The sequence below is a fragment of the Myotis daubentonii genome, chromosome 2, assembly GCF_963259705.1.
Source record: "Myotis daubentonii chromosome 2, mMyoDau2.1, whole genome shotgun sequence".
In the NCBI taxonomy this organism is placed as follows: domain Eukaryota; kingdom Metazoa; phylum Chordata; class Mammalia; order Chiroptera; family Vespertilionidae; genus Myotis; species Myotis daubentonii.
Window position 1 is genome coordinate 97,734,236 of NC_081841.1, and position 14,295 is coordinate 97,748,530.

The following is a 14,295-nucleotide window of genomic DNA, read 5'->3' on the forward strand; positions in this document are numbered from 1 at the left end:
GAATGCTCTTCTGAATTACCTTTTTCCAACTTTAACACTGGGGCTTGTTGTGCTTGTATTTTGGCACAATATATTGTTTCTGTCATATTTTATTGCTCTGAGATACTATCAATTGTAAAATGCACCATTGTTTTATGTATCTCTAAGTACTGATACACCATTAATTGTAAGATATATCTCAGTTTCACAAATGTTAAAATGACAGAGTGCTGGAGAGGGATGATTACATCATAGAATCAGTGAAATACGGTAAATATACCTACTTTTATAGGCCTTTATTACAGGCAATATTGATGAAATATAATTCCACTGGGAATAAAGAAATTCATTTGAATTTCGGTAACTATTGTAATAGCAGTCATAGATTTAGTGACTGCAAACCTGCCAGTGAATTATGGTATGGGAAATATATCTCAATTAATGCTATGAACAAAAAAGCCTTGCCTGTGGAAGGGTCCTCATTTTATTGTTAAAAAATGAAGCATTAGTAAACTTCTCTACAAAGATCTGGAACAGTAGCCAATCATCCTCTTTGTATCCTGCAATCCTTTCCCTATTTTTATGTGGCATATTAACTTACACTAATGTATCCAGAGTTTCTTCTTGTTGTTTTCTTTTTAAATTTTCATTCCTTTGGGCTAATACATAAATCTTGCTTTGGTGGCCTTGCTTTTTTTTTTTTTTTTTTTTTTTTTTTAAATCTGTCTGTTTTGTTTTCTTTACCTTCTCAGCTTCCAGTTTCCCAGCCAGTACCAACTATCCAAGGCGAACCTCAGATCTCAGTTGCAACACAACCCTCAGTTGTTCCAGTCCATTCTGGTGCTCATTTCCTCCCTATGGGACAGCCACTCCCTACTTCCTTACTCCCTCAGTACTCTGTCTCTCAAATTCCTGTATCAGCTCCTCATGTGTCTGCGGCTCAGACAGGTTTCTCAACCCTTCCCATCACAATTGCAGCTGGCATTAATCAGCCTCTGCTCACCTTGGCTTCATCGGCTACAGCATCTGTGATCCCAGGGGGATCAACTCTGGCTTCTAGTCAGCTTCCAACTCTTCTGCAGCCTGTGACTCAGCTGCCAAGTCAGGTTCACCCACAGCTTCTGCAGCCAGCAGTTCAGTCCATGGGACTACCAGCTAACCTTGGACAAGCTGCTGAGGTTCCACTTCCCTCTGGAGATGTTCTGTACCAGGTATTGTGTTACCTAGCAAAAAGGAGGGCACCAGAGGGTTTTGTTCTTATAGTAGACCATCAAGGACTTGAAAATATAATAGTTGTATATCAGAATAACTAGCAATAACAGTAGTTGCTGATCTTTCCTAGAGAAACTAAAATAGTAAAATTCTGAGAAAGGATAGGGTGATGATGTGTAACGATTCATTTCCGTTTTTCTGAAGATACCTCTTGGGAGAAAAATGGTTCATTTAAAACTCAGCGAAAGCTAATTAAATGCTAGATATGGCTACTAAGAGTACATCAGGCTACTTTTGTAATAAGAATAAATAGAGTGGCTAACATGGTATCAATAAAAAGCTTCAGGGTTTGGGTTTAGAAGATTAGCAAGTCATGATATGACTGGAATGACTGATACCTTGAAGAGCTTTTTCATTCTTCCACTTAAGATTGACTAGAAAGTAGATATTTCTGGAAGGTATTAAGTCTATTCCTCCTATTTAAATAATCTCCAGGAGGAAGGGGAAAAAAACCAAAACAGCAACTTAAAGCACAGTTGTAGAATCCTGTCCCCTAAATTGAAATCAGAGATCTTTAAATTATTAGAAAAAGAGTGGGCTATTATTCTTTGCTATGTGCATTCTTTCTCTCTCTCCCCCTTTTTTTTTTTTTTTTTGGCATGTCTTGCTGTTGTGCTAATTTGATTACCTGACCTGCACTAACTCACCTTCCTCATTTCTATCACAGGGCTTCCCACCTCGATTGCCACTACAATATCCAGGAGATTCAAATATTGCTCCCTCTTCCAGCGTGGCTTCTGTTTGCATCCCTTCTACAGTCTTATCCCCTCCCATGCCTACAGAAGCATTAGCTACACCAGGTTACTTTCCTACAGTGGTGCAGCCTTATATGGAATCAAATCTTGTAGTTCCTGTGGGCAGTATAGGAGGACAGGCTCAAGTGTCCCAACCAGCAGTGAGTTTAGCACAAGCCCCCACTACATCCTCCCAGCAAGCAGCTCTGGAGGTAAATGGAATTTCTGCATGTTAACATCTAAAACATATATATGTAATGGGATAAAAATTACAGAGCAGAAACATAGGTTCCCTGGTTTAGAACTCATTTGGAGACTATTTCAAACTAACTTCTGAATGACTTTTTCTTACAGCAGAATGAAATGCCAATGTGGGGGCCTTGTTGCCACTGGTTGTTCTGTTGGGAAGTGAGTGTGCCTTGGAGAAGATTAACCCTATTAGCACTTCACTTCTCTAGCTAGTACTTTAGCCATTATTCTTCTCCTTTCACAAATTCTTGCCATTGGCAGTTGTAAGAATATCTTATCCTGCTGTGCTCCCAGTAATCATTTTTGCCCTGCTAGGAGAAAGATCTGAATCATCTTTGCACTTTACTCTGCCTGCCCTATTGCACACTTCTGGTAAGATGCTGGCTGCATGGCAAATTATAGTTTCTCACTATCTAGCAGCTATGTTGGCTGGTATCACACCATGCAGTCTATATCAGAGACTAGCTTTAGAAACTTCCTTTGGAATTTTAAGACCACTATCTCTAGATGCTGAATATTGAGAATTACTAGTAAATTTAGTGCTTCTAGGACTTAGGGGAGGGATAAGGAAAGTAAAAAGAGTAGCTTTTTGGGAATGGTGAATAGTAAATGAAATGTATTACTGCCAAGATTTGAATTATCTTTTCTATTCACAGAGTACTCAGGGAGTGTCTCAGGTTGCTCCTCCAGAGCCAGTTCCAATAGCACAGCCACAACCTACCCAGCCTACCACTTTGGTCTCTTCTATAGACAGGTAAGTAAAATTCTCTGTCCTTGACTGGTAGTAAGAGGATATGAAACTTAAAAATATCAAAACTTTAAGTCTCATATTGTAAACTGAACTCTTTTTTTGAAGTGCACATTCAGATGTTGCTTCAGGTATGAGTGATGGCAATGAGAATGTCCCATCATCCAGTGGAAGGCATGAAGGGAGAACTGCAAAACGGCATTATCGAAAATCTGTAAGAAGTCGATCTCGTCATGAAAAGACTTCTCGCCCAAAATTGAGAATTTTGAATGTAAGTATTGCTGATATGTGGGTTTCCTATAGTTTATATTATGTGGATATTTCTAACTCTCAGGTGTACTGATGAAATTTTAGGACTTTCTAATCACTCAAATGATAGTTAAATTCCATATTTCTATGATAAGACTCTATTTACCTTTTAGAAAAAGAACAGTTTTAGTTTACATTTCTTTCAAACTAGTGGAAGATGAGTATGTGTCTCAAAGGCTAATATTTTCTTTCTACCAGTTTAAGAGGCAGAGTACCAGTGCCAGGAATACCAGTGGTAACATCAGGCTTAAGTTCAAGTGATAATCTGCATTACTTTCTCAAATTCAGTAACAAAGGTGAATGTGGTTTTCCAAGATATGAAGTACCTTTTCTTTTTCTTTTTAGGTTTCAAATAAAGGAGACCGGGTAGTAGAATGTCAGTTAGAGACTCACAATCGGAAAATGGTTACATTCAAATTTGATTTAGATGGTGACAATCCCGAGGAGATAGCAACAATTATGGTATGTCTCCATTTGGAATTCCAGTTTTACCTTAGTACTTGATCTAAGTAGCCACTGCCCTAGCCAAATATACAGTATTTTGTAATATATTTTTACATTTATTTCTATGTGAATATAACTAGTACACCAAGCCTGTGATTTAGGATGTTTTTGTATAGGACATACCTAACTAGTATTGAAGAACTTTCATACCAAGTAAATAATAATATAGGTGGTATGCAGATAGGACAGAAGTCATGAAGTTGGTAATTGGATGACTTAAAGCTTGAGAAACATTCTACTAATCAGACTGACATCACATTTCTTTTACAGGTGAACAATGACTTCATTCTAGCAACAGAGAGAGAGTCTTTTGTGGATCAAGTGCGGGAAATTATTGAAAAAGCTGATGAAATGCTCAGTGAGGATGTCAGTGTGGAACCAGAGGGTGACCAGGGATTGGAGAGTCTACAGGGAAAGGATGACTATGGCTTTTCAGATTCTCAAGTAGGTTCAACATTCCCATAGTGAAGGTTTGTTTGTTTAACATATTACTGTAGTGCCAAGCAAAATATCCAGTGATCATATGTCTGAGATGATCACACACTTGTGTTCTCTTTGCATGTGGCAGTTTGCCCAATTCAGATTGCATTGAGAATGAATTGAACTACTTTTGTTTGTTGTAGAAATTGGAAGGAGAGTTCAAACAACCACTTCCTGCATCTTCCATGACACAACAAATAGGTGAATGAATCTCTTTTCTTTCTGTGTTTGCTCTTACCTTTGACCGAAGTGTGCTAATAATGAAATCTTAAAGCTTCATGTCAGTGACAGTATATACAGTATAATAATAATGCAATCAAGTGGTTTGTTTCTTTTAAACTAGGCATTCCTACCAGTTCTTTAACTCAAGTTGTTCATTCTGCTGGAAGACGGTTTATAGTGAGTCCTGTGCCAGAAAGTCGATTACGAGAATCAAAAGTTTTCTCCGGTGAAATATCAGATACGGGTAAGGAATTGCTTCTACCACATACTTCTATAAATTTTGTGGCATCTCTGCTATATTGGAAGATAGGTCATCTAGCAGTAGTTCAAATAATGACACAGACAATAAAAGAGATTAGAAAATTGGAATTATAACTAACAGATAAACATATGAAGAAAGGAAATAAGTGATGAATAGAGATTAAAGAAAAAGAGCCAAAGGGACAGCCATAACTAGATACAGTCCACGTAATGGATACTGTGTAGATACAGTAATATGTATTTGCTTTTCCATTTAGTACTATTGCATATGCTTTGAGGTTACTTCATGGTTTTGTGTTTGTTTTCAGAAACAGATAATCGTATACACTAACTTACTTTGATCTAGTTACTTTGCTGTTTTAGAGCCTATCATTTCCTTGGGAGAGTTATTGTTTTTTAATATATTTTTATTGTTTTAAAAGAGGAAAGGAGAGGGAAAGATAGATACATCAATGATGAGAGAGAATCATTGATCGGCTGCCTCTTCATGCCCCACACTGGGGATCAAGCCCGCAACCGGGGCATGTGCCTTGACTTGAAATTGAACTGTGACCTAGTGGTTCATAGATCAACTGAGGCACGCCAGCAGGGCCCTTGGAAGAGTTTTTAAACCTTGTTGGTATGTGGCCTAGTTGGTAATCCAAAAACAGATTGCTAGGACATTCTTTTGAATCCACCCTTTAAAAATGGACTGATTCTCAATTTTTTCTTTTCCTTTGCAGTTGCTGCCTCTACGTCTCATGGTGCTGGAATGAATTTGTCTCACTCTGCTTCATCCCTTAGTCTACAGCAGGCCTTTTCTGAACTTAAAAATGCCCAGATGACAGAAGGACCCAATACAGCACCTCCCAACTTTAGTCAGACAGGACCAACATTTCCAGTAGTACCTCCTTCCATGGGTAGCATTGCTGGAGTCCCCACCACAGCAGCCACACTTTCAGTATCAGTCCCTGTAACTAGCTGCCCTCTTAATGACATTTCCACATCAGTCATTCAGTCTGAGATTACAGTGCCCACTGAAAAAGGGATTACCACCTGCACAAGTGTAACTTCAAGTGAACTCTGTATACCACCTGTGTCTGAAGAATCACCAGTGCTTTCCAGCATGGTTTCAGGCATCACTATACCTGCAGTGGTCTCAACATCAGCAACATCCCAGTCGGTTCTGGCTCCCACATCTGGAAGTGTTGTTTCTAGTATAGGTACTTTACCCTCTAGACCGATTTCAACAACTTCAGCCTCTGCAGTGAGCAGTGCTGCTGCTCCAGGGGCTAATCCTCCACCTGCATTATCTCAGCCATCAGCAGGCAGTACTACTACAGGGGCAGCCACATTAACGTCAGTTTCTAACACCACTCCGTTCCCAAGCATAGCTTCACAGCCATCTCTTCAGCTTAGCAGCAGCACCTCTGCTCCTACACTAGCTGAGACAGTAGTGGTTAGTGCACACTCACTTGATAAAATATCTCATAGCAGCACAGCTGGATTGGCTTTGTCCCACTCTGCACCCTCCTCCTCCTCTTCCCCTGGAGCAGCAGTATCTAGTTCCATTTCTCAACCTGGCGGGGTGCATCCTTTGGTCATTCCCTCAGTTATAGCTTCTACTCCTGTCCTTGCCCAAGCAGCAGGACCTACTTCTACACCTTTATTACCCCAAGGACCTACTATCCCACCTTTGGCACAGCCTGTTGCTAGTGTGCCTGCTGTACAGCAGACACTAATTCATAGTCAGCCTCAACCAGCTTTGCTTCCCAACCAGCCTCATACACACTGTCCTGAAATAGATGCTGATACACAGCCCAAAGCTCCTGGAATTGATGACATAAAGACTCTGGAGGAAAAGCTGCGATCTCTCTTTAGTGAACACGGCTCATCTGGAACTCAACATGCCTCTGTCTCATTGGAGACATCACTAGTAGTAGAAACCAATGCCACACCAGGTATCCCAACGACTGCTGTTGCACCCAGCAAACTCATGACTTCAACTACAAGTACTTGCTTACCACCAACCAGTTTGCCATTAGGAACAACTGGTTTGCCTGTTATACCAGTGGTAACACCTGGGCAAGTTTCTACTTCAGTCAGCTATGTTTCAGCCCCCGTCAGCACTACACCAGGAGTGAAACCTGGAACTGCTCCATCAAAGCTACCTTTAACTAAGGCTCCAGTAAGATTCTTGTTTTGAAATAATTAAATTAATATAACCACTCTTTTTCCTTCTAATATATGCATTTTTCCACTCAGCCTTGCAAATTACAAATGAAGTTATAAAAATGTCTGCCTAATAATAGGCACTTGGTATTTATTAAATAAATAGATTGAAGGTGATAGGGTATATGTACATTGAACATGAGAGATTTTTCCTTTTAAAATATGGCAGGATTTGGGGGTTACCTATACTGCACGATTTTCTAAGAATTATAATAATCAGGTAAAATTACAGACATTTCTTCCTAATTGGTACAAATTGAAGGACTCTATCCCAAAAGACAGCTAAATGCTTCTACTGGCAATTATACACAGTAACAGAAGTTCATAATCTTTGTTTCAATGAGAATGAAGCAAATTATCTGCTTTGCTTAGATTCCATAGATGTATAATATGGGGCCAATAAAAAATTGGAAGTTAATAATGTGATACAAAGGAGGAGAAAAGAATCTAATCTTAAGAATAAAATAACTAGAAGGTGTTTTCTAATTCTGCTATGGTGGGTTTCCTCTCATTCTGCCATCTTCAATCTCTCTGATCTTTTCCAAGTAATAAGGCTGTACTTTTTTTCTACTGTATTGTATGCATTGCCATTGATAGGAAATGCTTTTAACAGTAGTTAATATAGAGGTTTTACTCAGACAGAAAACAAATTGCTTGATAGTATTGGATTTCTGATGCCTTTTGTTATCAGGTCTGACCCTTGGTTACTTCTGAATTGTTTTTGTTTTCTCAGAAAAGTCTTGTTTGTTTTTGGAAAAGCTTGATTATATTGTACCACGACAGTGGTTCAAAAATATCTGGACTGTGCCTCTCATGTCCACACAACCTTTGTTCCCTCTATTTTCCCTAGAGAATAACTTCTTATTAAATTTTACTATTCATTTTATTGGTATGTCACAGTAATCCCTATAATAGTATCATGGTTACAATGTCCTTTATTTAAGAGTATAACCCAGATGACAAGCATGCGTTAACTAGATACATGTTATTCTTATGCTTCTGCAATTTGAATTAGTTGATTTGTTCTCCAGTCTTTACATTTCAGTGTCTCATGGACTTGAATTTCCCTTCATTGTCTGTAGGTTGTGTCAGTGGGTTCTGAACTTCTAGCTGGTATTCCATCCAGTGAGCAGCTGCCACCTTTTCCAGGACCTTCACAAACTCAGGTGCCCCAAGACTTGGCATATTTCTTAATGTGTCCCTATTTTCTTTCACAAAGGGTATTTAAATTCTTCATTGTGGGATCATGGCTTCTGGCTTCTATTTGGTTTTGACTTAGTAACAGCTTTCTTTTAAAATAGTGTAGCTAATGACCCAAGCCCTATTTAAAGTAAGAAGCTTCATAGTTCTTTTATTTGTAATGTTGCTTCAAGTCATCCAGAAAACATTTAATATTAATATTTTTTCATATTTTACGAAGGAAGAAAATAGCAAAATTGATATTTTGCCAAACAAATAAAATTCCTTCTCTCATTCGTAGAATAGTGAAATTGCATCTTAGGTATGAGATAATTTGCTCTAGATTTCATGGAAGTAAAAATTACATGTATACAGAATTAACTTTGAAAGTTCCTTAGGAAAGGGTACCATACTAATAATTGATAATACCCTTTTTCTATGAGTTTAGTACAATCATTTTTTTTCTTGAATTTGACATTTCTTTTAATGAACATTAAATTAAGTAATTGGTTTATATATAGATGGTTATAGGGTGATATTTCATGAAAAAGATATATCTTTAAATAGAAAAATCACTCAGCTCAGATGAAATGAGATTCCTCATAGAGGAATTAAGACCAGTGATGTGAATCTGAGATTCCTATCTCACACTCAGTTCTACCCACTGGGTAGAATGGTGGTCAGAATTGCTTACAGTATTTAAATTCTTTCCTTTTCCACCCTACTCTACCACCCCACACATTTAGTTGAATTCCCATAGGAAGTACTCGTTATGCATCCATTGTAACCGTGAAAAAACTTCTGTGTGGGTCAAGCCTAGTAAACATTGAAACTAAATTAGGAATTTATTTTAGAACTGTAAAAGAAAAACATAGTAAATTGCTAATTTGAAAAGCCTGAATTTGTCTTTACTTCTTTGATCCCAGATATACAGTAGCACATAATTTAATGAACTTACCATAATAAAGTTTTAACTCCAACAGAGAAACCACTTCATCAGCCACTAAGTTTTGAAAAAAAATTGCATTGTGGAAGTCTGTAAATTGGGAGTTTCACACCTATTTTCTCATTAGAAGCATGTATTTATAATTCTAAGAGAGCTGTAAGTGTGATGAGAAACAGCAATAAGACATGTGGAGGGGTAAGTAGATAGAGCCTACCTATAGACAGGGAATAGCATAAGTAAAAGCTATAGAAGAATAGGTTGCTGGTAGCCAAGATAGACAGATGTTAAGAGACTGTGGCAAGAGTAAAGTTTATGGCCTTGAGATGGATGGTAGTAAGACCTGGTTAATAGGATGGGATACTCAGACCTCCAGTTCCTCCTTTCTGTCATTTATAGGGCAGGTATAAGAGTATAGATTATTAAAGATTTACAAAAAGAATAATATTACTTGATAGTGCCATCTTTTATTTGTAAGGCCAAGGTCTCAGAAAGATGTACCAAACTGAAAAAGAAAATAGGGAACATGTGATAACTTTTAATCTACCAATAGACCTTGATAAATTTTTCAGAATATATTTTAAGGAGAGGACAAATAGACAACTTTTTTATCACTTTCAGTAACATTAAACATAAAAGGTAAGAAAGAAAACTTAGAAACTATAAAAACAAATGCAACAGTTTTTCTAAGAAACTGTAAAAACATAAATGCAAGTTTCTCTAAAGTTTGAGGTTGACATAACATTTTGAGAGACTGGTAAATCATTCAAGCAGTACTAGTATATCTAAGTTGAATTTGGTATATTGAGTTTCATATTCCATGAATAGACACACATTATGTCATGTCAATCTAAAGCATAAAACAGTATGTCCTATATAAATGGTCTATACATAGAGATTCTGAATATGCCAAAGACCTATATTTATTATGGTTGTTTTCATTCAATCCCAGCAACCTCTGGAAGATCTTGATGCTCAGTTGAGAAGAGCACTTAGTCCAGAGACTATTGCAGTAACATCTGCAGTTGGCGTAAGTTTTGAAAATCTTGATAAAATCTTCCTATAACCCTATGTATTATGTTCTTAGAACATAAACTGTAAATTTGACTATTGATACCTTTAACACCTATTTTGTCTTTGTTTGTTCAAGCTAGCAGAAATGAAACCGGTTAATGAAAAATTAACACTGACCCAGTAGTGTAACTGGAAAAGATTTTATTTGAAAAATACTTTTCTTTTTCTCTGGTTAGAATTATACTAAAGGTTTTGTATTTATGATTCAGAGGAGGTTATACTCTAATCCTTTCAGGCATGTGACATAATAGTGTTCTGATTAAAACTAGTTTTCTATGAATATTCAACTTATACTCAAGTATACCATAGGAAAAATTAAGACAGCCATGTAGAAGTGTTAAGACTCAATTTCTTCATTAAAATATTTTTTTCTTTACATTAGATCTATTTTTAGGCTGTTAAAAAAAAATTCCCTCAGACATAAGTGTTTCTTCACATATGCTCGTTATAAGAGGAAAAGCAGCAGGCCAAATTTTAAGACTGACCAAAGCTAAAGATTTTTGTGGTATCTGTATCTGTGTTTTGCAGCCTGGGTCCATGGTGCCTCCAAAAGCAGTTACAGAAGCAGGAGCTCAGCCTCAGAAGGATGGTGAGAAGCATCCTTCCTCTTATATTACCACTTTCAAACCTCCCTATAAATGATTACTATTTCAAAGACATATTCTTTTTTTTTTTTTTTTTTTTTAGATAGTTTCTTAGCATAAAACCCTTTGTTATTAGTTAGGCCTAGGTTCTTGCTAAGAGATGAAAAAATTCAAGCACATATAAAAGTTAATTTACTGATAAATTTCTTGGCTTTTGTGACACTAAATATATAGAGATAAACTTGAGTAGCAAAGATTGTAGAAATACAAATTTAAGATTTCAATTAATCAGTTTAAGCATTTTTATCTCTTTTTGGAGTCATTAAAATTGGCATGTTCATAAAATGTAATCTCTTTAGAAAGGCATACTTCCAACTTAATTTTGCAAAAATTACCTATATCATCAATTTAAATATTTTATTAGGACTTTTATCACCCTGTACTTAGTCATAAGTCTGTATCAATTACTGCTATTCTAAAGTTTTGTAGTGAATCTCTTTTCATTTAAAATCATCAGTCCCACAGAATCTAGGAAATTTAAAGGTTCTATTTTTTTGTTGCCTTTTCCTTCAGAATCAAGTTTAAAAGTGAAAATACTTAAATGTGAGCTATACTTATGCAGTGTGAGTTTTGTATACCACATGCTTAATATTAATTACCTTTTTATAAAAATCTATTCTCAATACCACCTGACATAAATGTACTTCCCTGTATAAATATTTTTAAAATATATATATATATATATATATATTAATTTCAGAGAGAAGGGAGAGAGAAATAGAAACATTAATGATGAGAGAGACTCATTGATGGTTGTCTCCTGCGTGACCCCTACTGGGGATCAAGCCCGCAACCTGGGCATGTGCCTTGACTGGGAATCGAACTATAACCTCTGGTTCATAGGTCAATGCTCAACCACTGAGCCACACTGGCTGGGCCCCCATATAACTATTAATAAGATTACCTAAGTGCTCCTATTTCTTATCTTTCCTAAATGCTAAATTTTGCTTAAAACCTCTCAAAATATTTTCAAGGGAATTGATTCTCTTGTTTTAAAATGAATGACTCGAAAAATCACTGGAACAAATGATAAATTCTAGAAATGGACAAACTACAAGGGAAAGTAGAATATTAAAAAGGTGACCTTTCAAATCATAATGTGATGGGATATTTCAGTAAATGGTTTGGGGCAATTGGACAGCCATCTGGAAAAAAAGCAAAGATCACTAGCCTTCCCGTGGTCCACAAACTGCGGCTCGCGAGCCACATGCGGCTCTTTGGCCTCTTGAGTGTGGCTCTTCCACAAAATGCCACGTGCGGGCGCACGTACAGTGCGATTTAAACTTCATGGCCCATGCGCAGAAGTTGGTTTTCAGCCTGGACGAGTCTGTTTTGAAGAAGTACTGTTGATATTTGGCTCTGTTGACTAATGAGTTTGCCGACCACTGCTTAGACCAAAATAAATTCCAAATGGATCAAAGATAAAAAATGATATTAGCCCTAACCGGTTTGGCTCAGTGGATATAGCATCGGTCTGTGGACTGGAGGGTCCCGGGTTCGATTCCAGTCAAGGACATGTACCTTGGTTGCGGGCACATCCCTGGTCGGGGGCGTGCAAGAGGCAGCTGATCGATGTTTCTCTCTCATTGATGTTTCTGGCTCTCTGTCCCTCTCCCTTTCACCCTGTAAAAATATCAATAAAATATATATATATTTTTTTTAAATGATACTATACAAATGGTGCTGTAGGAAGACAAAGAAAAATTTTTCTTTTTTCTTAAATTTTAACTGTCTAGATCAGAGTCAGCAAACTTTTTCTGCAAAAGGCTAGAAAGTAAATATATTAGTCTTTGCTAGCCATACAATTTCTGTCACAACTACTCAAATCTATTGTAGCTCCTGAGCAGCAGTAGACAATACATAAATGAATGAGTTTCACTGTGTTCCAATAAAATTTATTTACAAAAGCAAGCAGTGGGCTGAATTTGGTCCATGCATTGTAGCTTGCTGATCCCTCATACAGAGAAAGGTGTTGTGTTTAATACCCAGCCCAGAAGTGGTAATAGATTTTAGTTTTTCTGCTTGGAAAAAAAACATGCCATTTAGTCCAAAGATAAATGAAAAACTGGGAAATGTATGCATGTGCATGTATTTATATCACAAAAAGGGCTACTTTGCTAATATTAAGAGTTCTATAAATTGAGCATAGACAAGAAATAAAAGATTAAGAAAAAAGAAACATAGGCATGAAAATACAGTGGGGCCTTGACTTATGAGTGTCCCGACTAACGAGTTTTTCGAGATACGAGCCGTCTCTTGGCCGATTTTTTGCTTTGAGTTGCGAGCTAAAATTCGCGTTACGAGCCAGCTTCAGATACCCCACCGCTAGTTGGCGCAGCGAACGTCACAGTGAACGCCACAACATCAGCCCAGCATCACGTGTCTCACTCATTCACTGTTGATTTGACATACGAGTAATTTGAGTTACGAGCTCCGTCATGGAACAAATTAAACTCGTAAGTCAAGGCCCCACTATACTTTATGATAACAGAAATGCAAAATAAAACCACAAGTGGTAGCACTTCTCATTTCTCGTTGGTAAATTCAGAAGTTTAACAGCCACCATTGACTTGGTACAATCTCTTTGGAGATAAGTTTAGTTATGTCTATCGATGTTTTAAATGGAAATGATTCAGCATTTTCATACCTAGATATTCCACAGATCTATAAGAAAATATTTATTAGAGCATTTGTATAATAGCAAGAAATTTGAATAACTTAAATTTTCAGTAGAAGCTTGGTTAAAATGTGGTACATTTTTTTAAAAAATTATATCTACTTTTTGCATACATTCAGTACAACACTATGCAGCCGTTAAAAAGAATGAAACATCGATACAGAATGTTCTCTAAGTTATAACATTATATGAAAACTAGAGGCTTGGTACACAAAATTCGTACACGAGTAAGGTCCCTAGGCCTTGCTGGCGATCCAATCAGGGCCTTCCTTCCAGCTGCCAGCCGGGGCCTTCTTTTGTTCCACACCACCCGCTGGTGGTCAGCACACGTCATAGCGAGTGATCTAACTCCCGGTCTCCCCATTGAACTCCCAAGGGGACACTTTTCATAATAGCCTTTTATATATATATACTAGGTGCCCGGTGCACGAAATTTATGCGGGGGGGGGGGGGGAGAGGGGGATTCCTCAGCGCGACCTGCACCCTCTGTCATGTTCCGGGACCCCAACCGCTCCGGGCCTAGGTGCAGGCCTACAGACTTGGGGGGGCCTGGCTCCCGAGGCCCCATTTTATCAAGAGAACAAAGTGGGCGTTAGTTACAGCCCTCACCGAACCCAGTGCAGTGTGTCTGTGCGTACAACTGCCTCATTCATGTGCCTGCTTCGCCCTACTGAATTACTAACATCTTGAGGACATAGCTCTGTCTTATCCTGTTCACCTTCAGTGCCTGGCCTGGTGCCAGGGACCTGGGAGTGTTTGCTGAGTGAGTGAGTGAGTGAGTGAGTGAGTGAGTGAGTGAATAAATGAGT

General features: G+C 37.7%; 1 protein-coding gene across 14 annotated transcripts in view; it reads left to right on the forward strand.

Moving 5' to 3' along the window:
* Window positions 1-14,295, forward strand: part of WNK1 (WNK lysine deficient protein kinase 1) — a 151,587-nt gene that overhangs the window by 117,995 nt on the left and 19,297 nt on the right. For 8 of the 14 annotated variants that reach the window (XM_059683922.1, XM_059683923.1, XM_059683919.1 and 5 more), the window contains 12 exons: window positions 732-1,190; window positions 1,919-2,197; window positions 2,891-2,988; window positions 3,091-3,253; window positions 3,637-3,753; window positions 4,066-4,239; window positions 4,419-4,476; window positions 4,619-4,741; window positions 5,481-6,925; window positions 8,052-8,135; window positions 10,044-10,121; window positions 10,694-10,754. In XM_059683922.1, coding sequence (XP_059539905.1) covers window positions 732-1,190; window positions 1,919-2,197; window positions 2,891-2,988; window positions 3,091-3,253; window positions 3,637-3,753; window positions 4,066-4,239; window positions 4,419-4,476; window positions 4,619-4,741; window positions 5,481-6,925; window positions 8,052-8,135; window positions 10,044-10,121; window positions 10,694-10,754 — 3,139 coding nt within the window. The remainder of the gene's footprint in view (window positions 1-731; window positions 1,191-1,918; window positions 2,198-2,890; window positions 2,989-3,090; window positions 3,254-3,636; window positions 3,754-4,065; window positions 4,240-4,418; window positions 4,477-4,618; window positions 4,742-5,480; window positions 6,926-8,051; window positions 8,136-10,043; window positions 10,122-10,693; window positions 10,755-14,295) is intronic. The other 6 variants (XM_059683930.1, XM_059683931.1, XM_059683924.1 and 3 more) reach the window with 5 other exon arrangements.